Source organism: Macaca fascicularis, chromosome 7, assembly GCF_037993035.2.
Source record: "Macaca fascicularis isolate 582-1 chromosome 7, T2T-MFA8v1.1".
NCBI classification, from domain to species: domain Eukaryota; kingdom Metazoa; phylum Chordata; class Mammalia; order Primates; family Cercopithecidae; genus Macaca; species Macaca fascicularis.
In genome coordinates, this window is record NC_088381.1 from 56,183,186 (window position 1) to 56,208,502 (window position 25,317).

Sequence of the window (25,317 nt, forward strand, 5' to 3'; positions counted from 1 at the left end):
TTCCAAGGCCTTCTGTGCCTCACCAGACGCCATGCTCTCATGGACCCGACTGCTGCTCTGCCCACTGCAGATGTGCCCCAGAGGAGCACGTGAAAAGCCGGGCCTGCCAAGGTGCTGCCGTGGTGGAGTTTTGGGCAGAGGGGCTGGGGGAAGAGTTTCTGACTTTTAAGATTCCCCAAATCCAGGATGAAGTCACACAGTGCTTTGGAATGGTAGATGCTCATTTATGTAAAATAGTAATAAATGTTACACGAACTGTTAGAATAAAAAAATACCTTTTTTGATGGGGAGGAGGTCCCCAGCCTGCCGCTGGGTAGGGAGAGGGTTAGCACCATTAGGGCGCAGGGGGTGGAAGCTCCGCCACAGCCCGTGGTGGGCACTGAGGTCTGTCGGTCAGTCTGTGCATCCTGGCACAGTCAGCGGCGGGCAACCCGCTGATGGCCTCGGGAGGGGACGCCGTGGCTGGGCGGAGAGCATGAGCGGCAGCACTGCATGCGGATGGTCGGCAGCTGGCAGCGGCCCAGTAGGCGCAGCCTCTCACAGAACCCGAAGGACAGGCGGTCCCGCTCACAGCCTGGAGTGGGGGGCAGAGAGGCATCAGAATCAGTGGTTTAGGGTACCCAGAACCTGGCTCCCCACCCCAACCGCCTTAAGGAGGCTCCAGCAGCTCCCCACCAAGTAGAGAGCCTCGGTTTTTGGAGTGGCTCGCGAACCGGAGTTGCAGGTCTCCAGCTGTTGCTGTTTCTGTCCCACCTACTCATGACCAACCCCAGGACTCGAGAACGGGTGCTCCTGGGCTGAGGTTTCTGGAGGAAAGGTCCTGAGACCCCACCCTGATGCCCTCACATGCCCATGAAAGAGCCTGCCCAGGGCGACTCCCTGCCACCCCATCTCCATCCTTGCTCACCCCTGGTGTTCCCCAACAGATCCTGCCACAGAACTGCGGTCCCGGGGCCTCCTGCCAGCCTGCAGTGGCCTCTGTCCCCGACTCCCACCACCACCCCCTGCCCCAGTACATCTGTCCTGCCAGGCCTCTGTGACCACCTCCAGCCATGGGGGCTGTACTCAGCCTCGGGTTCTGGGTCACAGGGTCCCATCTCCTAGACCAGCCTCCCACTTCTCAGGTGGGCCACGAAGCCTAGAGTGAGTGGGCCTTACAGGCTGTCAGCCGAAACCAGGGACTGAGCCCAGGCCCACTGGGGAGGGAGGCCAGCTCCAGGCTGTGCTCATCAGGGCTGAGGCTTGGCTGGGCCCTCCTGCCCCAAGTTATCAGAGCTATTTTGGGAAGTGGCTTGTTCCCAGCCTCCTGGCCTTGCTCCTGATGCCGCTGCCACTGCTGACAGCCCCCAACTGCTGCCCGGGCCCTGCTTATTCCAGCAGACCTCCCTAGGGAGGAGGAGCAGGAGGGCAGCAGCCCCTGGGACATCCCCCAGGCCCAGCAGAGGGCACAAGGCAGCAGGCAGGCTCCTCCACCCCAACTCCAGGCAGAGCTCCAAAGTGTACATCTGCAGGCATGCATCCTGGTCACCCCGGGGTGACCTCAGATACGCTGCTTCACCTCTTGGGCCTTGGTTCCCTCCTCTGTCAACCCCACCTCCACAGCAAACGGATGTGGCCATGCTGTGTCATTGCAATGACCACACACACACCAGTTTCCCGGCTTTCCACATGTCCCGCCAACTGTCCCACAGACCAGCAAAACACCCTGGGAATTCCAGGTCTGGAAGTCCAAGACACCTTCCCAGCCGCCCCTCCACTGTTCACTGGTGGCAGAAAACTCCTCACTTAGGACAGCTTCTAGTTCAGCCACCTAACCAGCCCCCATAGCCCACTCCCTGCAGCCCACTCACACCCGCCCCTGGGAGACCTTGCAAGCCCAGAGCCTCCTGGGCCATCCGTCCTTGGTTCTAGGCTGCCAGGCACCTCAGTTCCTGTTCTCTGCCCCATCTGGTCCTCATCCCCGGGGGTCATAACCACCCTGCTCCCTCTGGCCAGCCCTAACCCTGAAGGTGAGAGACATGGTGCCAGCACCCAGCTTAGGCGACACACAGGAGCACTCTGAGATGCTGGCTAGGTGCATGCTGAGGGCAGGCAGGACAGGGTGGGGGCACTGCCACTGGGCCTTGAGGTTTGAGGCAGGAAGGCCACCCCTGCCAGAGGCAGGGTAACGAGGCATGGCAGGGGCCACTCTGAGCCTGAATGAGGGCTGCCCAGGAGCCAGTGCAGATAGAGAAGGCTGTATTGGACAAGGGGAGAAGGCAGACTGGGGAGATTGCAGGGGGCCCCGAATGCCAGCTTGAGGGCCCTGGCTAAGGACTTTGTCTTAGGGGTAGGGAGCAGACAGCCAATAGCACAGGGGCCACAACTCCTCATGCCACAGCTTCTGGATTCCTTAGACTGGCAGGGTTGGCCCCAGGCCCTCTCCCTGACCTTGCAATTGGGGATGACAGTGGCTTTGGCAGAGGGGAAGAAGCCGCTTTGCCTGAGTATCCCCTCGATGCCCACGCAGTGCTGGGCCCTTCATGCCCAGACTTCATTTATGCAAGGATGGGGCTTGGCAGCCCCTTTATTCAGCACATGAAGGCCTGAGAGGGAAATGGAGCCCAAGGCCACACAGCTGGTGAGGGGAGCCTAGGTGACACTCCAGGGCCACCCCATTTTCTGCCCTCAGCACTGCTGAGAGCAGCTGGGGCTGCAGGAAGGAAGTGTATGAGTGTGTGTGTGTGTGTGTGTGTGTGTGTGGCAGCAGCGGGGTTGTGGAGAACCACCTCTAGCTCAGGCCCTTCCACCAGGACCCAGCTGGCCAGGAAACCCCCCACCACTGGGATTAGCAGAACCCTGGAAGGGAGGCCCTTCCTGCCTCAAACCCCATTACCTCATCAGCAGGGCCCTGAAAGGGAGGCCCTTCCTGCGGCTCCATTGCTCACTCTAGGCAGTCCCCTGGCCAGGGAATGGACAGGCCAGGGCTAGGGACAGGGACTCACCCAGGCCCAGTTTTCATACAGCCTTAGGGACATCCCTGGTCTCACTGTGAAGACTGAGACCCAGAGGGGAAAGAGCTTACCCAGGTTCACACAGCAAATCAGGGGCCAGGGCCACTCCCTCTACTCCCCCGAGGTCAGACAGCTGCCTGCGGGATGTTGTATGACTGGGACTCCCCTTGACTGACTCCCAGCACAGCCCAGCCTCCAGCATGGCATCCTGTGGCATCAGGATTTTCAGTGGCCACATGGCTCCTGAGCCCAGACGCAATGGTTTGACGACCCAATTTCCCCATCGCCCTCCCCGCCCCACCTCACTTCAGTAGAGATCCTGGGGTCAGGGGACTCACGGGGAAGCTCGACGGGTTCACAATCCTCGGTGCCACACGGCCGGGAGCTCTCAGGCCAGGCCTCGTGACCACACTGGTCGCTGTCTTCCTCTGGCAGCCCCGTCTGGGTGTTGACACACTTGACCAGGCGCCGCTGGACGCCACCACCACAGGGGGCTGAGCACTGGGGGGAGTGGGGGAGGAATGAGTTTCTCCGGGGCCAGTCCTAACAATGGGGACAGTGACACCTCCTCTGGGAAGCCATCCCTGCGCCCTGTGCCTGACAGGCCTGCCCTTGCTCCCTGAGTGCCTCCTGGAGGACCTGGTCCCACTCCTAGAGCCCACTTGGTGCTGGAACCCCACTCTCACTTGTGGGATCGGCTCCTGCAGAGGGGAGGGGCATGAGAACAGTGGGACAGCCCTCAGGGTTGCTGGGCAGTGAGCCCCTCACCAGGGACATGCCTGAGAGGCCTGGGCAGGGGCCCCGGGATGGAACCCTGATGCAGCGGTGGGCAGAGATGTGGGCGAGACACCACTGTGCCCGAGGAACAGGGCAGAGGACCTGCAGCAGCCCTTGGGCAGGAGGGGAGGAGACAGGTTTCACAGCCGGGGCCCAGCCCACCAGGCTTCGTTGTTATCAGGTGTGGGTCTGAAAGCCCTAAACATGCGCTGAGTCTGTGCCAGTGTCGTACTGTGCCCAGCCCTGTGCTTTGTTGTGTTCGTTCATTTAATCTTCCCAACCCTCCTCTCCCAAGCTGTCCCAATTTTACAGATGAAAAAACAGTGACCTAGCAAAGCAAAGCAACCTGCCCAGAGTCACTCAGCAGCCAGTGGGACAAAGACTCAACGCTGGCCCAGCTGACTCCAGGACCCAGTTCAGGGCCCAAATCTGAGACGCCTGAACCCCTGAGTTCCAAACAGGCCTGGCAGAAGGTGTCCTGCCCATCTGAGGGCCCTCTCCCGCCCCCTTCTGCCGCTGGCCTTTGCTGGGCTCCCTGATACCCCCAAGCTCGTCATTCCTGCCTCAGACTTCACACCTGCTATCCCCTTGATCCCTGTCCTTGGCATCACTGACTCCTCCCTCGGGTCTCAACCCCAGACCCCTCCTTGGAAGGCCTTCCCTGACATCACAGCACACGTGCCCTTTCCTTGTCTGTTTCTCCCTGGCAGGTGTGAGCACCAGTGGGCGGGGCCTCGTCCAGTCACTGCTGCATGCGCAGGGGCCACAGAGAGCCTGGCTCACAGCACACACTCAAAAGATCCTTCACCCAACCCAGGACCGACCAGGTGCCATCACGCACTTGCTCCCTGCTCCTCCACTCAGCCCGGCTCACCTGGCCCCAGGGCCCCACCACCCACTGTGTGCAGGGGTGGGTGTTGCAGGGCCGTGTGGTGTTGGGTCTCAGCGCCTCCTCGCAGAGGCCTGGCTCTGGACAGGTCACCAGACGCTGCTGCTCACCACCGCCACAGGCCTCGGAGCACTGGGTGGGCAGGGAAGCAGTCAGGGCACAGCCAGCATCTGAGGGCGTCCCCTCCCCCCAACTGAACCCCCAGGCCTCACCTCCCTCCAGGAAGAGGTGTACCAGCTGAGGCAGGGCTGGGCCCCGCAGGGCCTGTGCGCAGGTGGCTTGGCAGGCCCGGGCTGACAGTGGAAGGGCCGCAGCAGCCGGAGGTCCCGTGTGTCCACACACTGCACATCCCGCACTGAGGAACCTCCGCCGCAGCTGCGAGAGCACTGGGGACCGAGAGACGTGTGGGGACACATCCCCAGGTGCAGGCCCACAGGTGTGACCCCGTGAGGCGTGTGGCGGGAAAGGCATCAGGCCCACGCCCCAGCCCGGGGCAAATCCCTGAAAAGCCCCAGCGAGAGGCCAAGACTGGCCCGCCCCAGGCAAAAGGTGGCATGGCCAGGGGCTGCCAGGGGCGGGGACAGACAGAGAAAGGGAGGAACAAAGGCAAGCTGGTAAAAGACAAGTCCAGATGGGGTCAAAAATACAGAGGAAAGGAAACAGGCCAAGCCAGACACAGACTCCCAAGAGATTCGGAATCCGGTGTGATCGGGCACACAGACGTGCAGCCTGGAGCCCTCCCCTGTCCTGCTGCTTTTGGAACACAGGCCGCGGGGAACCAGGGCTCCAACCCATGCCCTGGGAATGCCTGTCCTAGCTCCATCCTCACGCACCTTACTCCAGTTGCCTGAGTGCCAGGTGGCACAGGGCCGCAGGTGGCAGCGGCGGGCAGGCTGGGGCCGGCCAGCGGGGGCGCAGTCCTCATCCCGGCCAGAGCTACAGCGCACCGACCTCCAGACAGCACCCAGGCCACAGGTGGTGGAGCACTGCGGGGCACAGACCCGTGAAAGCCAGGCAGATCCCATCCCCGCCAGGCCTCTACAGCCAGGAAACTACCCACCTAGCCTAGCGAGACCTCAGCAAGACAGGGGCCCTCTTCTGGGCCTCAGTTTCCTTATTTGCAAGATAGGCTCCTCCACCCACCTCCCAGGAAGACCGTGAGAATGAAAAGTCAAATCCCCCCAGCAACCAACCGTCCCTGCTCACATGGGACAAAGGGCCTGTGTTCCAGTGTCATTGGTGCAGAGGTGGGGGAGGGGACCCTGTGGGCAGCCCTGACCAGCTGTCCTGACCAGCCTCGTCACTTCCCAGAGGCACCAGGGAAGGAAGGCTGGGTCCTGGGACAAGCAGCCAAATCGCTGGCGATAGATGTGCAAAACAAGTCCTGTGGGCCTCAGCCTGCCCCTTCCCACCCCCAAATTAGGGATCTGAACAGAAGCTTGCTTCTCCTGCAGTGACCATCTGGGGACCCAGGGAGGGGGCCCTGGCCAGCTTCTTTCATGCAGCTCAGATGCCTGCAGGTCACTGTCAAAGGAGGGTGAAGTCACTTAGGGCAGAGCCAGGTGGCAGTGGGCTGAGCCCAGCCTGGAGGAGCCAGGCCGAGCCTCAGGGAAGCTGCTGCCTGCTAGGCAGGACTGGGCCTGGCAGCCATGCGGGGACCCTCCCCATTACACAGCTGTCTGAGCCAGTTGCACCCTGGGGTGGGCTGTGCTGCCAGAGCGTGCCTGCCCCTGCCTTCCCTGAGGCCTCCTGTGCTGCCCAGAAATGGGCCCCAGGGTCCCCTCATTCCCTTAATCCTGGGAACTCCTGCCCCAAGAGAGGCGAGACAGATGGCGCCTGTGTCCCACTCTGCTCATTTTCAGATGAGGAAACAGTCACCAAGGTCCCGCGCAAACTCCCAGCCCACCCAGCCCGCACCACTTGCCTGGCTCCAGTTTCCCGCTTGCCAGCTAGCGTTCCTGACAGCCAACGGGTCCGCGGGGGAGACGGCTTCAGCCAGGCTGGGAGCCAGCGACTGGGTCTCAGGGGTTCTGTGGCTGTTGGCGGGGCTGTCCCAAGCGGGCGTGGACAGTAGCCTAGAGCTCAGGGGCACCTCAGGGCTGAGGGACTCAGGCTGGCCCTTGGGTCCTGGGTTCAGGGCAGGCTCAGGCGTGTGCCCGAGGCCAGTCAGGGTTGTGGGGAGGAAGGTCCCCCACACTGCCACAGTCTGCACGTCCCATAAGCCTGGTCCTGGGGTTGGGAAGGTGGGAGTCCTTGGCTCCAGGGGGCTGTCCCTGCCCTTCATCTCTGGCAGATGGGCTATGGGGGGAGGAGGGAGAGGAGCCACCCCAACAGTGGGCCACAGTTCACTGTCCACAGGCCCCAGGCCACCCTCCAGAGTTGGCTCCCAGGCCACAGTCCCTCCTGTCCATAGCTCTGTCACATCAGGACTAGGAGAGGAGTGGGTACTGCCGACAGGGGACAAAGGGGGCAGGGACAAAGGGGGCAGCGTGGGGCTGGGTCTCAGAGGCGGGTGGGGTGCTCCGCGGCCCTCGGGTTCCTCATCATCCTTGAAAACCTCATTGGTCCTGTCCCTCCATGGAGGGGGCAGCTGGCTCTGGCTGTCCTTGCCAACTGGGAAGTCATTTTGGCTCTCAGGGGCAGCAGGCGTCTGCAGGCCATCAATGGAAACCCTGGGCCAGGGCAGGCTGGGGAGCCCAAGATCTGGGGCCCCTCTGGGGGCGTCTTCCTCAGGCAGGAAATTGATCAAAGGGTTCCCAGGGGTCTGCTCTGAGGGTGGGGGTGGGGAGTGGCCGGCCTGGCTGGGCCAAGGGCTGGGGGACCAAGGTCCCGGTGCCCCCTCCTCCTTGGCTGCAGGAGGCTCTGTGGCAGGCACAGGGCTACCTGTGGAGGGCACAGCAGGACCACTGTGTGGTGGGGGCGTCTGATCCCCTGTCTCCGCCAGGTCTAGATCAGGCCCCTCAGAGGGCCCATAGGACAGATCCTCATGGAAGTTGATGAAATTGTAGTCGTAGTAGAAGTCATCCACAAACACGGGCCCCGGCAGGTCCAGCTCTAGGGCCTCCTCCTCAATGGCGTTGCCCATGGTGGCTGGCTTGGGTGATGAGACCGGTGAAGGGCGTGGGGCCAGGTGGCGTGGGATGAAGTCAGCCTCATTGAAGAGCTCGTGGCTGGAGGAGCCGCTACCTGAGCCTTCAGGGCCCAGTGTGTCCAGGGGCCACCGACAGGGTGGCAGAGAGCAGGTGACTTCGCTGGCTGGCTGCTGGGCCTCGTCACAGGGGACACCAGTGTCATTGGTGCAGAGGACATTTCGGTGCTGAGTGCCCTCCCCACATGTCACTGAGCACTGCAGGGGAAGCCAGGGTGAGGGGCATGGCTGGGTAACCTGTCCACTGCCCGATGTCAGAGTGGCAGAGACCCCAGCCAGCCCTCTCTGGTCCTGCCCAGCTCAAGGCCATGGCTGTGGACATGCTTGCCAGGGGCTTCCTGATCCCTGAGGCTTTAGAGTCAGGGGCTGGACCCTGGAATGCCCAGGCTCCCTCCCACCCACGAAGGCTCCAGGAAGGCTGTCTGCCTATCTGTAGCCGAAGACCAAGGGTGGAGCTGGAGGCAGGCCCCCTCCCATCCTACACTCACCTGAGACCAGTTCCCTACAGCCCAGGTGGCCGGACAGGGCACATGGCGGTTGCAAGGGGTTTCAGTAGGGGGCTGGGGAAGGTGTTCACAGGCCGGGGGCTCCAGGGCGCTCTGTTCATCCAGCCCCACGCTGCGGATGCAGAGCACGGCCCGGTGGGAGAGGCCCCAAGGCCCACAGGAGCTGGAGCACAGCTGCCACTCACCTGCCCACCACCTGGTGAGGGCACACAGGTGGCATCAGCATGGCATCAGATGGATGGCACCAGCAGGGAGGGCCAGGCTGGGCTTTCAGGCCCTCAGGGTTTGGGCAGAGCTGGGACTGAGGCCAGTGGATGATTCTCCAGAGCTCCAAGCCCAGGTAAGTGTCCTGCCCTCAAAGCCTGGTGACATGGCACAGCTCCTCCATTCCTGCCACCCTCCCCTCAGGGAAACTGAGCCCGATGACACGGCACAGCGCCTCTGTTCCTGCCACCCTCCCCTCAGGGAAACTTCCCTCAGGAAACTGATCTGAGGCCTATTTCCCCATCCAGGGACCCAAAGAGGAAGACCACAGGTGTCCAGGCTGGCCCAGGCTGGGGTGAGGGGTGACCGGGGGCTGGGGCTTCAGCCTTGAGAAGAGAATGAAAGCCTAGCTCCCTCTGCTCCTCCCCAGGGCCTCTGGGGACCCAGATGTAGGGGCCTGTGGCAGACTCAGGACACCTAGGGGTGGGGAGTTGGCGGGGGAGTGGGGTGGGCTCACCTGGCAGGGCAGGGCTGCTCGCTGCACTTCCTCTGGCGGTCATCGGGCCGGCCCAGGGGGTCACAGTGCTCCTCGTCCACGGGCCCTGTCTGCCGCTCCGAACAGTACACACTCTGCCTCTGCACACCTGGGGGCCATGGGGTTTAGCCTGGGACTGGCACCCAGGTGGCCACCGCCCAAGACCCAAAGACACCCTTTCTGCCAGAACCCTCCCAGAACAGCGCCTTACTGCCCATGTCAGGATGAAGGCAGACCTCCACCCTCACCTCCTCGCTGTCCTGGTTCTCACTCACCCCCTCTCTCTTATGTAGCTTCCCCTCTGGCTGCCCCTGGAGGGGTGGCAGAGTGTGGAGGATTAACAGGTTTTTGGTGCCCCGACCCTCTGCATCCTAGCTGAAACCCTGGACAACTCATTTGGCCTCTCTGAACCTCAGCGTCCTCCTCTGGGAAGTGGGAGCGACAATCCTGCCTCCTCCAAGCCCTGAAGGGAGGATTGCGTGTGTTCTTGCATGTGCAGGCTCGGCCCACGCCCAGCACATCCTAAGAGCTCGATCCGTGCCAGCTGCTGCTAGCATGCAAACCCAGCCATGGCTCCTGCCACCCTCCTCTCAAGGAAACTGAGCCTGCCCTGAGGCCTATTTCCACATCCAGGGGCCCAAAGAGGAGGACCACAGGTGTCCACGCTGGCCCAGGCTGGGGTGAGGGGTGACCAGGGGCTGGGGCTTCAGCCTTGAGAAGAGAATGAAAGCCCAGCTCCCTCTGCTCCTTCCCGGGGCTGGCTTGGGTGATGAGGTGGGTGAAAGGTGTGGGGCCAGGTGGCCTGGGATGAAGTCAGCCTCATTGAAGAACTCGTGGCTGGAGGAGCAGCTGCCTGAGCCTTCAGGGCCCAGTGTGTACAGGGGCCACCGACACACCATCCCACCATCCACACCCTTCCCAATGGCTCAGAGAACATCTGGACAAGAAATTGGGCATCAAGGGGCAGCCCCTGCTCTCTACCCCTGTACTAGCCTTGGCACTGCTCCTGTCCTTCACACCATCTGCCACTGCCCACCCTGGGGCCTTTGCACGGCCACGCTCCTCACCTTAGACACTCACTTCCATACTGCCGGTTGAGGCCCAGCCGCAAGACCCCCTCTGCAGGTGGCTCTGTCTTCTCTGCTCCACCCCCTGCCCCGTGGTCCTGAGAGTAAGTTGTCCCTCCCCTGAGCTGCCGGTCCCACACCCATCCCCCTCTTTCCTCACCAACAGATTCTGATTTTGTTCAAGGCAGCAATGGGACCTGCTGAAAACACACCCCACTGCCGCTCCCTTGCAACTAAGGGGTCTGGGACACAGTCCTGGCTGGGGAGAAAAAGGCACAAGTCCCTTGCTGGGAGTCAGCCCTTTCCCCTCTCCTTCTTCCTGCCCGGTACACGGTAAGAGCCCTGGAAGGGAGGACACCATCTGTGACAAGCAGGAGTGTAGGGGAGGCTGCTGTGGCAAGGACAGTGTGGCTGAGGGCCAGTCAGCTTCAGATCCCGCCAGCTTGGACTGTGCACCTGGAACTTCCTGCCTGAGACAAAGAACCCCTGTCTGTTCTAGCCACCACGGGGCACTTGCCTCTGCAGACACTCCCAAGTGGTCCACCTGCAAAGCAGCCAATTTGCTGAAAGACAATTCCCCAAATGTCTAGTGCTGCAAATGTATGTATTGGTTTCCACGTTTGTCCAATTAAAGACACCTGTGTTAGGCCAGGCGCGGTGGTTCACGCCTGTAATCCCAGCACTATGGGAGGCCGAGGAGGATGAATCACCTGAGGTCAGGAATTCAAGACCAGTCTGGCCAACATGGTGAAACCCCATCTCTACTAATAATATAAATTAGCCAGGCATGGTGGCGCATTCCTGTTAATCTCAGCTACTCAGGAGGCTGAGGCAGGAGAATCACTGGAACCTGGGAGGTGGAGGCTGCCGTGAGCCGAGATCATGCCATTGCGCTCCAGTCTGGGCGACAGGGTGAGACTCCATCTCAAATAAAATAAAATAAATAAAGACAGCTGTATTAGATAACATGGGTTTCCTAGCTTTGGAAGGTATCTGCCCAGTTCTCCATTTTCGTTTTGTCATCATAATAGCATTTTAAGGAATGCTCAAATGTCTGTATCTCAGATTCCCGATTCTGAGACCCTGAGGACACTGAGTGTCAACGATGGGAAGACTGAGGGAAAAAGGGAGGACTAAGGGACAAAGCGGGAGACTGAGGTGTGGGGAGACCAAGGAACCGCGGGGGAGACCGAGTGGGGAGAGGAAGACTGAGGGGCATGGGTGGGACTGGAGGACAGGAGGGAGACCGAGGGGCATGGGGGAAGATTGAGGGGCATTGGGGGAGACTGAGAAGTATGGGAGGAGACGGAGGGGCAGAGGGGAGGCCGAGGAGCAGTGGGGAGGACACGGAGGGGCAGAGGGGAGATCGAGGAGCAGTGGGGAGGAGACAAAGAGACAGAGAGGAGGAACTGAGGAGCATGGGGGGAGACTGAGAGAAATATGGGGAGGAAGAGTCGGAGTTAAAGAAATTGCCCTACTTTTTACAAATAGTTCAGGGAAATAAGTCAGCGTGGTGAGGGGCCACTGGACTGGTCTCCAGGACGCAGCAGAAATGCAGGCACAAGACCTGCTGGAGCTGAGCAAGGACACAATCGAGAGGGAGCTGTGTCCGCTGGAGGGAGAACGCCAAGAGCTGGAGCACACTGAGCACGCGCCACGAGCCAGCACCCACCTGCCTCATCCATTTACCCTCCCAGTGCGCCTGGGACATGGGGCGGTTGCCAGCCTCATCTCACAGATGGGGAACTGAGGCTCAGAGAAGCCAACTTCCAAACCCGTGGTGGCCCAGCAGTGAGCTGGAAGCTGAAGCCAGCGTCCCTGTCCACAGACGAAGCCCCTGCTGGCGGGGCTGTGCCTGCCCCACTTCTCACCTCTGCCACAGGTGACTGTGCACTTGGTCCAGGGTCCGTAGTGCCAGGAGAACTCGGGTGACGGGACCTCGTCATGGCCGCCTGCCTCCCTGTGGATGGTGTACTCGTAGCGCACCCCGGGGTTGCTCTCCTGGAACAGCAGCTGGGTGGGCAGGCAGGAGCCCGTGAGCACAAGGTGTCTTCTCCATCCACCCAGTCCTAAAGGAGCCAACCCCAGCCACCTCTGTGAACTGCAGCTACACCATTGGGCCATTTTAAAGATAGGGAAACCAAGGTAGAGGCCACAGCAGGAGGGCCTGGCTCAGAGCCAGGCTCTGTGACTGACCCAGGGCTCACTCCTCCAGGACGAGACCTGCCATGAGGGGTGCTGAGCCTGGGGACTGCGCCTCCGCTCCCCCACCCTGGGCCTCGGGAGGCAGGCACCTGGATCCAGACAGGCTCGTTGGTGGGACCCGGGGACGTGAGGTTCTCCCAGTTGCCCCTGCGTGCGTATGTGAAGGTGGTCCCGGCCACCTGGTAGTCCCCGTTCCACTGGATGGTCCAGCCACCATTGAGGAAGTACTTCTCCGGGTCCTCGCTCCGCAGTGCCAGGAAGTTGGCAGCCTCGGCCACCTCCTGGATGCGGATCTCGCGTGCGCCGGCTGGGATCAGCCCCACATCCACATACCCTGTCAGCCAAGGGTTGTGGGTAGGTTGTGCCCAGGGTGAGAAGGTTGCTTATCCCCACCCGCTTCCCTCACATCTCTCCCCACTTGCCTCTGCCTGCTGATGCCAAAGATTTCGCCATTAGCTTTAAAGTCTGAGCTCCCAAAATTGCTCAGATGTGTCGTGGGTCACCAAAACCCCACAGAGGTGCCACAAATCCTGACCCCGTGGCCATGCCCCGTCACCCCTCTCTTGAGGACCTAAACTGGTCTCATCATAAGGCTGGATCCATCCCCTACACTAATTCTCTTTCTAAAAAAAACAAAGTGCCCAGGCCTTTCTCCTGGGACACCCTCCTTATCCCCACACAGCCTGCTTTTATTCATTCACTTCTGTCACACCCATCACATGCCAGGCACTACTCTCAGCACTTGTGTAAGCTCATGGGTAACAGCCCTATAGCCTAGGTACTATTGTTATCCCCATTTTACAGATGAGCAGAGAGGCAGACAGGGATGGTAACGTGCATGAGCATCCTGCTGGGATATGAGCAGCCTCCAGGGCCAGTGCTTTATCCACCACATTGCACTGGGATGAAATCTAAGCTTCTCAGCCTGGCATTCAAGGCCCCATAGCTGGTCCTGCCTTCTCTTCTTGCCTCCAGGCTCTGGCACAAGCACTTTCCTCCATTTGGAAGGCACCTTCCATCACTTCTGAGTTTTATGATTCAGCTCAACTTCCACCTCCTACAGGAAACCTTCCCTGACTTCCCCAGGCCAGGACCTTCTTCCTCGGTGCTCCCATAGCCCTCTGGGCCTCTCTCCACTGCACTGGTCACACCAGAAGCTTCTGCCCCCTGCAGGACTGAGCGCTTCGCCTGCATGTCCCCATCACCTAGCACACAGTCCGTATTTGAGCAACGTGTGCAAAACAGACCGGAGGTGAGGGCACAGAGCTGGGGGTCTCAGAAGTTTCAGGAGGAGACTACCATTCTTTGAAAGGCCCAGGGGCCACACACAAGCCGGGTTGGCCCTGCCTGGGGTCTCTGGGACAGGAGGACTACCCATGGGGACAGGTCTCTGCACATGGGCCAGGGGTCCCCTGACTCCTGCAAGAATTCCACCCCAGCAAGGCTTCCCTGCTTAGCCATCTCCAGGCTGGGTGGGGACCACGAGGCCAAGGACAGGGGCCCAGGGGAGATGGGGAAGGGGTCACCAGGTGAAGAGCACACCCCTCCCCCACAGCAGTCCCACCCCATACCCAGGCCCTCGGCCTCCTCGAAGGTCCCGCTCACGGTGTGGCAGGTGGAGCCGTTGCCGTGGCACACACCACAGCGATCCTCCATAGCACCGGAGTCAATCTCAAAGTCACAGCCCACATTCTGCAACACACAAGGAGGGGAGGCTCCTGGTGCTGGCGGCCAGCCCTCTGTGGTCCCAGCCCCGGGGGTCAGCCAGGCTCAGGAGGAGAAAGCTGGGAGTGGGGGTCAGGAGGCCTCTCTCTGGCCCTGCCCCACCCCAGCTGTGCCTCTGACCCAGGTGAACTTCTCTACCTCCCTGAGCCTCAGTTTCCTCAGATGTGAGATGGAGAGACCCACCCCTCGCTTAAAGGCATGTCATGAGCATCACATGAGACAAGAGAAGGAAAAAGTTCTGCAAAGGCCACGGGCAGGCAGGGGATCTGACGCGCCACGGGCTCCTGACCAGCGCGTGCAGGGAATTTCAACGTCAAAGGCACTGGGGGTTGGCACCTCCCTGCTGGTCCTCCTCAGAGCCCAGGCTTTGATACCCCAGAGGCTTAGAGGGCAAGAAGCAGGGACAAGTAGGTGGCTGGGGACATAGGCAAAGAGGAGAGGCCATCGTTGTTATTAAAAATAAGAATAGATTTTGTTACCAAATACTAAGCACTATTCTTCGGGGCTCAGAGCCCTTCATGTCACCTGTGCCACCTCATTTAACCCCTTCTGTCAGGGAGCAAACCACTGCCTGGGGTCAGCCAGCCAGCAAGAGGTCAAGTCACTTTCTGGGCTTTGGTTTCCTGGTTGGGGCGATGCTGGTGCAGGCATCCAAGGAGATGCAGGGGGCGAGGCCTGACTGGTAGGGGTCCCCAGTGCCAGGAGGCATAGTAGGGGCTTTGCCTTAGAGGTCATACAGGGTAGGGGCTGGGAAGCCCAAAGGTAGAGCATAGGGAGGGTGGCCTGAGGAGGACCAGGAGGGACCCAGGAGAGAGCCTGAGGCCCACCAGTGGGGCTGGGGGCAGCCGGTGCTGGGAGAGCCTCTTCTAACCAGGCACACCTTGCAGATGCCGTTGATGCAGAGGTCCCTGCTGGCCCGGACCTGGTAGCAGGGGGTGCCATCGACCACGGCGTCCCGCAGCTTCTCGGCAAAGTACTCATTCGAGGGCCGGCAGTGCAGCTCGCAGGGGTTCACTGGGGGCCCAAGTAGAAGAGCCATCAGCAACAGCTGGGGCAGGAGTGTGAAGGCCACCAAGAAGACCCCTCTGTGACACACATCCATAGCAGGCTAGAGGCTCCCAAGCAGCACCAACATGCTGGAGGCTCCGGCTGGGCTGGTAGCTATCTGCAAGGCTGCAGACTGGAGAGCTAGGGGTGAGCAGCAGCCCCAGGGGACATTGGGAGAGGCCCAGGCTTGGGGTGGAGACTGGGCCTCCTGCTTGCATCACAGGGTAACCTTGGGCACACACACCCCCAGCCCTCTGAGCCTCAGTGTCTCCATGGGAGGCAGCACTCACCATCATTGACCACGGGCACCCATGTGTGCAGCTGGCCCTTGTAGAGCATAGCGTCAAAGTGGCTGCACTGGATGTGGCGGAAGGAGGGGCGGCCAGCGGGGCAGGCCTGTAGGTTGCAGAGGCGGAAGCGCTTCCGCTCACCCACACAGTATCTGCCTTTGTATTTGGGCCTGTGGGGAGGACCGGGGTGCGCCCCAGTGAGGGACTGGTGAATACTACTGCATGGCCACAGCCCAGAGCGAGCGGCTTCCTCCTGCACCCACACCCCGAGATGCCTGCCGCCCAGCTTTGTGCATGCTGCTCTCCTCCCTTGGGCTGCCCATCCTGTGGCCCAGACACACCCTCCCTGTTTGTAAGGACCTGTGGGGAGGTGGCAGCAGGAAGCCTGAGCTCTGCCCCCAACCTGCTGTGTGATCGGGGGCAAGTCTTGAGCCACCCTCTGGGCCTCAGTTTCCTCCAGTATAAAGTGAGGTTGGGGCTGCCTCTGCAGAGGGCTGTTGAGAAGCTGGGACAAGCTGTAGGCATGACTGGCACTGGCTGGAGGGACTGCTCCAAGTCTCCGACCCATGACACCAGCATCCTAACGAGCCCTTGAGTCCTCAGCCTCCCTCCTGGTGGCAGTACCCCAGCCCGGGCCTAAAGGAAGCTCCCAGGGCCCCAGCCAGCTGAGAGGTCTGACCGAGCACAGCTCCTGAAACCCTCTGCATCTAAGCCAGGGTCGCTGACCACCACCCAGCTCAGACCTGGAGGCCAGGAGGCAGGAGGGCCACAGGCCAATCTTGGGTAAGCACAGGGCCCTGGGTGGGGCTGACTGTGAACCCCATGCCTGCCCCAGGTGGCCTCCGGAAGTGAAGATTAGCCAGGTAGTGTCTCAGGTCTACAGTACCACTGGCCTCTGCATCTCACCAGATCTTCACACCCCACTGTTTAGACGGGGAAACAGAGGCCCAGAGAGGTGAAGTCACTCACCTCAGGCCACCCCTTGAATGCTGTCATCTCCTCCAAGCTGCCCTGTCTCATCTCAGACCTTTGTTGTGCCTCTGAGGCCACCAAGCCCCTCCCACTGAGTGCCCACTACAGACGAGCTGCAAAACTGAGGGCCTGGCCTGTGTAAACTGCATTTGTCCCCGACTACAACTTTACTGGATGGGCACTGCTGTTATATAGACGGGGAAACGGAGGCCCAGAGAAGGGGTGAACAGAGGATTCGAACTCAGAGCCATCTAAGGTCCAGGGCCCATGCTCTTCGCCACTGCCCTCTCCTGCCTCCTTCCAACCAGCAGCTGCTTTGCCATGTGGCCTCTGATGAGTCTCTCTAGTCTCTGGGCCGCAGTGTCCCGCTCTCTGGAAAGGGGTCAGCAGTGGGGACCCTGTCAGCCCCCAGAACACTGCTTGAAAGTGACTCAGGGTGCCCTGGACACTCGGACTGACCATTATGAGGACGCTTCTAAGAGCCAGGGGCTGGGACAGAGCCAAGCTCCTGCAATCGGCTGACTGCTTGGGTCCCTCTGTCCCATTACCCAGGGCACCCTGGGCCCCACACTCACGTAGGCTGCGTGCACTGCCGCTCGGCGCTCTGTACACCCACACCACAGCTCCGCGAGCAGATGGACCAGGCGCTCCAGCCGGACCAGCCACCATCCACCGCCTCGGGCCGGAAGCCCACGGGTACGCACTCCCCATTGAGACACCACTACTGTGACAGATGGAGGTAGAGCCACCCCACCCCCCAGCCTATCAGTCATCCTCACCCTAGTGAGAACAAGGTGGGTGGAAAGGCTGCGAAAGGCACAGAGGGGAAGGATGGAAGGTGAGAGAGACCCCCTCACAATCATCACAATCATCTGTGACCCAGGCCACAGGGAGGAGCTGAGCAGGGAGTAAAACAGCCCACGTGCTGACTCAGCTGAAGACACCCTGGGGAATCATGGAATCAAGCCCTGGCCCCAGTGCCTCCGCTTTGCAGATGGGGCCTTGGGGGGCAGAGAGTGTGGGGCTCTGCTAGGAGCACAAGCAAGACTGTGAGCCGGGGCTGACCCCAGGGCCCGGTCACAGCAGGTCTGGCCTCTCCAACACCCACCGCCGGGACTGGGGACATCCCCTACCTTATTCTCCCCACACCGGGTGCCGTCCACGGCTGCATCCAGCTTGGAGTGACAGGTGGTCCCCACAGAGCACCAGAGTGTGTGGCAGACATTCTGCAAGGAGGAGGCCATACCCTCACCCCCTCCCAGTGCCGCCACCCACCCTGCCCCCTCCCTGTCCCCAAGGGTCCCCTGGGCACCCCTCCACATGGCAGGGGCCTACAGACCCCCAGAGGTCCCTTCTTGTGTGCCTGCTCCCACCTTCCTCCCCGGACCATGTGGTGGTGTGGGGCGCCCAGGGCTGTGCTCCTCAGAGCCGTCCCCAGCTGTCCCCACCTCTCCGGGCCCAGCCCCTCCTCTGGAAACACTCCCGTTAGAAGATCACTTCAGGTGATCTTCTCCAGGATAAATAGACCCTCCCCACTGGGGTCCCTTTTCCCTCTCATGAGCCAGCTCCAGAGAGGCTAAGGGACTTGCCCGAAGTGTCACAGTTGGTCCATGGTTGACCCAGAATCAGAGCTGGGTCTGTGGCCGCCCATCCCTGGCCTCTCCCACAGGCCACTTGACATCTCACAGTATCACTCGGGGGCGCAGCCCAGACCAGGCGAGGTTACTCCCAGGCTGGCATCCACGGGCTGGTGAGAGCTGTCGCCTGAGCCCTCCTGCCGGGTCCCCATACCCCCACACCCACACCGGCCCCACTCACATCCATGTCCTCGCAGAAGGCAGAGTAGGCCCCGTACTGGAGGCGGCACTGGTGGCTCACATCATAGAGGACGCCAGGTGGCACCGAGGGGAAGTCGATGATGTCCTTGGCAGGAGGGTCGTCCAGGCACAGGCCCCACCCACGGCTAGAGATGGGACGGGAGGATGGAGGGGGCGCAGCCTGTGAGACCCATCAGAGAAGCCTCAGTGGGGCCGGGAGAGGAGGAGAGGTGGGAGGGGGCACAGAGCCCTACAGCTATAGGAAACTCCAGCCTCCCCGCTCGGTTCAGCTGATCCTCCAACCACAGCCAGCAGCACAGGCCCTCCCGGCCTCTCTCATCTCATCTCCTGGGCACTCCAGCTAGCTAAACAATCCCAACCCGAATCCCAGCCCTCTGCACACGCTGCCAGGGCCTTCCCTCAGAAGGCCTCCTGGACCGCCAAGCCCTCATGTGGCGCTGCCCTCTGACCCTGCAGCCTCCGTCCCTGAGCCCAGACCCTGGAGCCAGGCCCAACAAGGATCCAGAGAACATCACATCACAGTTGACACGACAGAGCCTCCGATGGCCCCACCCAGGCAGAGACCTCGGGTCATCTGTGGAAGGGCGGGGTCTGGAAAGCAGCCACCCCCGGGAGAGAGCCCAGGGCAGCCGTGCCTGTCCATTTCCCCCACCCACCGACAGGGCTGGCCTCCGGCCTCCACTCCTGTCTTCCTCCAGCCAGCATTCCCTGGCAGTGGTGGCAGGGAAACTGGCAGACACGAGCAGGAGCCATCTGTGTCCACCACACACTCCTGCTGCTGCAGTCTGGTGAGGACAAGGCTGCCCAGACACAACACCACGAGGCAGGGAGCACAGAGGTGGGGGCCCTGGGGAGAGCAGCCCGGGCCCGGCTGGCACTCACTTCTGCCTCTGCCTCACTCTGTACAGCCCTTGGCCATGCTATTGTTTCTGGGATCGGTGACCAGCCTGCTGCCCCTGCTGGAACTTAGGCGGGCACCACTATGGCTTAGCAGCAGGAGTGCCCTAACCCGCTGACCACCCCACCTATGGCTCACTGCTGTCCTGGGGGAACGTTTGGGGCCTTCTGGGGGCAGCAGTGGCTGGGGAGAATTGAGCCACGCAGACATGCAGGGCTGAGGATGACCCAGGCAGCCACGACTTGGGCAGAAGCAATGGAAGGAGGCAGGACCCGTGGGACCTGGGGCCTCTAGCCAGGCAGGGGACATGGGGAGGCACAAACCCTCCAGTTCTATAGTCTGGGTGGCCTCAGGGCAGGTGGTGCCAGGCCAGAGGGCCAGGATGAGCATACAGTCCTGACTGGGACAGGCGGGGGTTTGCACAGGGAAGAAGGGCAAAGGTGATGGATGCTGGATTTCCAGCAGGGAGAGAAAGACACTCTGAGATGTGGAGAGGCTGGGAGAACATGAAAGGGTCTGGAAACAGGGCCAAGACTGCTGAAGGCAGGTGTGGAGAGAGGCTGGGAGGGTAGATCAGACCATGGAATCCCAAAACCCAGATTTCAGAGGAGCGGGCCTGGCAGCTGGGAGACCCAGGGTGGGGTGGGTGGTCTGTGTGGTCTCCTAAGTCCCCTGGCCAGTGACAAGCCCCTGGCTCTGCCCAGAGCTGCAGAGAAGAAAGCCAAGGTGACCAGACTTCTACTGAGAACCCTGGAATCCTCCTGGAATCACCCAGACTGCCCATGCTGGCTGGAAACAGACCCTCAAACACGGGCGCTGGCAGATGAGCAGCTGCTGGATGCAGTTCTAGTGCCCAAGATGACCACGTGCCAGGCTGGCCCCGGGTACTGGGGGCATACCCTCTCATTTGCTCCTCACAACATCCCGGGCAGACTCTACCATCATCTCTCCTCACACACTCAGGGCCCATACGTCACTTGCCCTGGGTCACACAAGAGGGACGTGATGGCCAGGATCTGAAGCCAGGCCCAGGCTGCCTGCACCAGGCTGTGTCTACTCACTAAGCTGCCCCCAGTGCAGGGCTCCTCCCATTCAGCCGCGAGCCTGGCCTCAAATACTTCACCCCAAATACAAGTTCAAAACCATGGCAGCCAAGGCCTGGCGGGGAGAAAGGAGTGTCCCAAGTGCTCCTGCAGCTTGGGGCTCCCTGAGCCTCCCTGGGCCTGCACCCGGGGCAGAGTGTCAGCAGCGGGTGGTGGGCTCAGCTGGCCCTGGGCTCCCTCCTTCCCGCTAGCATTCCGTGGCTCCAGGAGGTAGACTGGGGGCTCACCCATCCCAGCCAGGGGGTCCTCTGATCCTGTGGCTGAGGGGTCCCATGCGCCTCATCCCAGCACCAACAGTCCCTGGGCTACAGCCCAGCCCTTCTGTTTCCTGGCTGCCCCAGTGCTGACTCGTTGCTCGTGTGGCTCCTGTGGGCCTGCTGCTGGGCAGCTGAAGCCACAACAACCTCTCAGCCCACCCTGGGTGTGTGGGAGAAGTCGGGAGCATGAGGCGACCCTCACAGAATCCACTGCCAGAATCAGGCCCAGGTGCTGTCTTGGGAGTCAGAAACCCAAGTTCTACTCTTTGCCTGGCTGTAGTTGCTGTGTGGCCTTGGGCCTTCACGTCCTCATCTGCAAGAAGCTGATCCCAAGCTACAGGGGTATAAATAGCAGTGTCTTCTTGGGAAAAATCACACAGGAGGCCGGCAGCCAGCCCTTCCTTCCTCTGGCAGGCTCACTGCCAGCTCCTCTGCACTGCCGACACACCCGGATCCCCAAACCCGTCAGCCCTTCCCCTCCACGCCCCTCCTTAGGCTAATTATAGCGCGGCTGGGCAGTCCCACAAGAGGTCAGAGCAGACAGTAGGTGATTCTGGTCAGAAACCTCACTCTCACCTCGAGACTGCAAAGAGCTGCCCACCACTGACAGGAGACACCTGTGGGCCCACTCCCCTGGCCACCCCTGGGATCTGGTCATGGAGTCACTGAATGGGGGGGTCCATGGGGTGAAGTGAAAGATCCCACATGTGACCGAGCCTGTCTCTCTCCCTGTAGAAATGCTGGCTTCAAGGAAAGCAGGGACCAGGGCCTCCCCTTCTCCCACCCAAGACCAAGTTGACACCAATGAAATGCTGTGACCTCTCCCCAGGGTCCCTTAAAGCACCTGTCAGCCTGGAAAGGATCTTAGAGTTCTTCAGGTCAACCCTCTTGGACAAGCTCCAGATGTTACCCTCCGGCACCCCCTCCCTGCCACCTCCTAATTCTGCCCCACCCTACACTCGCGTGGCCCCGGCCTCTGTCCAGCCTGCCCTCCACTTAGCACCCTTCTTCCTTGGGGTGGAAGTCAGCTTTTAGAGGGCAGGCTCCTTCTCCGAGTCACTGTTCCTGACCCCAGGAGGGCTTGGTGCCCCTCTCCCCAGTCCTACAGCCCATGAGGACTGCGTGCCTTGGTGCCAATCATCCCCAACCGTCATCTGTCCGTCTCCCCCTGGTGTGAGGACCTGCAGGACAGGCACCTGGAGGTCTGTCTCCTTTACCACGGTCCCCACACACAGGTCCTGATGGACACGGAGTCTGTGGACACAGCAAGAACGAGTCTGGATTCAGCCCTGTGGGTCTACCTGGCTGGATAAGCATCTACGCACAGGAAGCCAAGGGGCTTCAGGACCAGCCAGGATGAGGGGTTGTCTGTGAGTGCCTCTGAGGCACCCCCCAAGTCCTGGAAACACTGCCTGACCATTTGGCACTTCGGTGAATCTCACTCATTCTGTCCCCTAACCGGCTTGGGTGGGGCCCATCCTCTCTCTCCTGTCCCACCCCCAGCAAGGAGACCAAAGCCTGCCGGCTGGGAGACAGGCTGCTGCCACCCTCCCCGCCTCCGCACACCCTCTTCCTTCCACCTCCTGGGCCTTGGGAGGGCCCTGCTGCCTGACTCCCAGGATGCAAAGGTGAAAGTGTGAAAGGACCTTGGGAAGATGGGGTTCTTCTTCCTCCCAAACACCCTCCACTGGTGAGGCATGGATTGCTCTGCTTCTGTCTGGCTCACCCCAGTGCCAAGGCTCTGGGAGGCCACGGCTGGCTCTGACTCTCACCCTGTCCTCCCCTCCTCACCCCAGGTCCTGAGCCAAGTCCCTCAAGCATGCCAGCAGCTGAATGAGGACAGAGACTTGTCTGTCTGTCTGTCTGTCTGTCCTAGAGCCAGGGTGTTGGGCGGCACCCTGGGTGGGGGCAGCTGGGAACAAGCCCTGGGGGTGCTGTGGCGGCAGCTACTATTCTGATTTTCTGAAGCCATTCTCTCATTCTCTGCCTCTCTCTGGGGACGGAGACACACCCTCCTCTCCACCTTCAGGCCACTTGCCTGGTTCAAGTCCCATCTATCACTTGGTAACAGTGGAAGGAATAGTAGTGAGTGTGTGTGAAATGCTTACTGCGTGGCAGGCGCGGTGCTCAGCACTGCACGTGTTTTCTCACTTATTCCTCATATCACATGCACAAGGCAGTCCCATCATGATGTCCATTTTTTGAGGCTTAAGGGATAATATAACTTGTCTGCCAACACAGGTAGAAGCCTGGGCCGCAGTCTAGGTTCTTTTATTTCTCCGCACAAGACAGAGTCTTACTCTGTCACCCAAGCTGAACTGCCGTGGCGTGATCTCAGCTCACTGCAATCTCCACCTCCCAGGTTCAAGCAATTCTCCTGCCTCAGCCTCCCGAGTAGCTGGGATTATAGGCGTGCACCACCACACCCAGCTGATTTTTGTATTTTTAGTAGAGATGGGGTTTTGCCATGTTGGCCAGGCTGGTCTCAAACTCCTGACCTCAAGGGATCCGCCTGCCTCAGTCTCCCAAAGTGCTGGGATTACAGGTGTGAGCCACCGTGCCCAGCCAGTCTAGGTCCTTAACCACCAAACAAAACTCTTCTCTGCTTCCAATCCCAATCCCCACCCCAGTAATCCCTCCTCCACTGGAGGCCAGCATCCTTGCTCTTACATCCCTAATGGACCTGGTCACATCCCTGCTTAAACCCCACAGTGAGTGGACTTCTAGAAAAACATGGCACATTGAGCAGACAGATTTATCGATGCTCCCTTCCAAAACTCCACTCTGATGACAGTAGAGGAAATGACCACAGCATAAATCCATAAGAGGTGCTGATGGGTAATGAGGGATGTTAACAAGATTCTGGAAGCTGGGAAGCAGATGGCCGGGTAGTAGCTGACTTGGTAGAGTGATGAAAACTGAGAGCCAAATGCCTGCAGGGAGGAACCACTCAGAAGCAGAAGCCCAGAAAGGCTGAGGAATTGAGTTGCCAGGGACCCCTCAGGGACTTAGGGCCAGGAGGGCTGAAGACAGTAGGGCTGAAAGTCTGTAAGAACTGATCAGACCCTAGATCCCCTCCTAAACCCTGAGTAGCCAAGTGACTGTCACCTGCCACCCAGCAGAGGGCCGGGGATCACTCCCTGGCAAGGGTGAACCAAGAGGCTCTGGCCCAGCAACACTGGGCATAGATGAAGGCCCAAGGCAGAAGGACCTACAGAGAAAAGAGAACAAGCAAAAGTCTACACATCGAAGGGTAAGAAACACACCAAGCCCCTTCCTCACTTGGATGCCGGAATGCTGCAGCCAGACATACACTCTCCCAGGAAAAGTCTAGAGGATTCTTCTCTGGGGAAACTGAATCGCTCAGAAAAATGACCTCAGATACTGACATTAGAGGATCTCCCCAAAACAGCCCTATCCGAACCAGTCCTTCAGCAGTGACTTGGAAAAGTCCTGCCCAAGTCCACAAACTGAACAATTAGTATCTCTGCATCTCCTTGCTATATATTAAATACAGACAATGCATTTTAAGAAAACTTTTTTTGAGAGAGTCTCTCTCTGTTGCCAAGGCTGGAGTACAGTGGTGCAATCTCAGTTCACTGCAGCCTCCGTCTCCCGGGTTCAAGCGATTCTCCTGCCTCAGCCTCCTGAGTAGCTGCGATTACAGGCACCAGCCACCGTGCCCGGCTAATTTTTTATATTTTTTTTAGTAGAGACAGGGTTTCACCATGTTGGCCAGGCTGGTCTCAAACTCCTGACCTCAAGAGATCTGCCTGCCTCAGCCTCCCAAAGTGCTGGAATTACAGGCGTGAGCCACTGTGCCTGGCCAAGAAAACTGTTAACATGAAACAAATATTTTTAAAAAAATAACCCAAAGGAAAGAAAAACATTTCAGGGAACAGAAGAAAAAAGTCAAATCCATGTAAGTAATAACCTCACAGAGATAAGAGAACCTACTGTACCCATGAAACAAGAATAGGATCAAAAGGTGCACAGGTTGAGCACGTCTAATCCCAAAATCCAAATGCTCCAAAATCCAAAACTTTTGAACACTAACATGATGCTCAGAGGAAATGCTCTTTGGAGCACTTCAGATTTTGGACTTTCAGACTGGGGATTCTGAACTGCTAAATATAAGGCAAATACTCCAAAATGTAAAAAAAAAAAAATCCAAAATCTAAAACACTTCTGGTCCCAAGTATTTCAGATATGAGACACACAATGTGTATTTAGTGAAGAGAAAGTTTAAGAAATTAAAAGTACAATGAAAAATATGAAAAATTTAATAGAAAGATTATAAAGTAAAGATAAATCAGATGCCTCCTAGAAAACAAGAAAGAGACGGCCAGGCACGCTGGCTCACGCCTGTAATCCCAGAACTTTAGGAGGCTGAGGGAGGAGTCCAGGAGTTCAAGCCCAGCCTGAGCAACATGGCAAAACCCCATCTCTAGAAAAAAGTAAAAATTAAAAAATTAGCTGGGTGTGGTGGCACAGCTACTCGGAATGCTGAGGCAGGAGGATCATTTGTGCCTGGGAGCTCGAGGCTGCAGTGAGCCATGATTGTGGCACTGCACTGCAGCCTGGGCAACAAAGCAAGACCGAAAGAGAGAGAGAGGGAGAGAGAGAGGAGGGATGATAGAAAGGAAAAGAAAATAGAAAGAGATGAAAAAGTGTAAAATGTTTAAAAATAGGAAAGCAAGAGAATAGCTGCAGGGTTCCAGAAAGAGAAAATGTAAGAACATTATCAAATGAATAATACAACAACAGTTCAAGAACTGAAGGTCACAAGTTTCTAGATTAAAACACTCCAATGGAGTGCTCCCTCCAATTAAAATAGACAAAGGCATATATTGTAAAATTTAA

General features: G+C 59.5%; 1 protein-coding gene across 1 annotated transcript in view; it reads right to left on the bottom strand.

Annotated features, from left to right (window-relative positions):
- Positions 1–203: 203 nt before the first annotated feature.
- Positions 204–25,317, bottom strand: part of ADAMTS7 (ADAM metallopeptidase with thrombospondin type 1 motif 7) — a 54,444-nt gene continuing 29,330 nt past the window's right edge. The window contains exons 9-24 of the mRNA XM_045395882.2: positions 18,177–18,321; positions 17,492–17,584; positions 16,934–17,079; positions 15,387–15,556; positions 14,930–15,063; positions 13,896–14,016; positions 12,414–12,658; positions 11,991–12,132; positions 9,035–9,161; positions 8,296–8,509; positions 6,584–8,005; positions 5,493–5,645; positions 4,872–5,045; positions 4,645–4,791; positions 3,332–3,494; positions 204–574 (exon numbers count right to left, since the gene is read on the bottom strand). Of these exons, the coding sequence (XP_045251817.2) occupies positions 417–574; positions 3,332–3,494; positions 4,645–4,791; positions 4,872–5,045; positions 5,493–5,645; positions 6,584–8,005; positions 8,296–8,509; positions 9,035–9,161; positions 11,991–12,132; positions 12,414–12,658; positions 13,896–14,016; positions 14,930–15,063; positions 15,387–15,556; positions 16,934–17,079; positions 17,492–17,584; positions 18,177–18,321 (3,754 nt within the window). The 3' untranslated portion in view covers positions 204–416. The remainder of the gene's footprint in view (positions 575–3,331; positions 3,495–4,644; positions 4,792–4,871; positions 5,046–5,492; positions 5,646–6,583; positions 8,006–8,295; positions 8,510–9,034; positions 9,162–11,990; positions 12,133–12,413; positions 12,659–13,895; positions 14,017–14,929; positions 15,064–15,386; positions 15,557–16,933; positions 17,080–17,491; positions 17,585–18,176; positions 18,322–25,317) is intronic.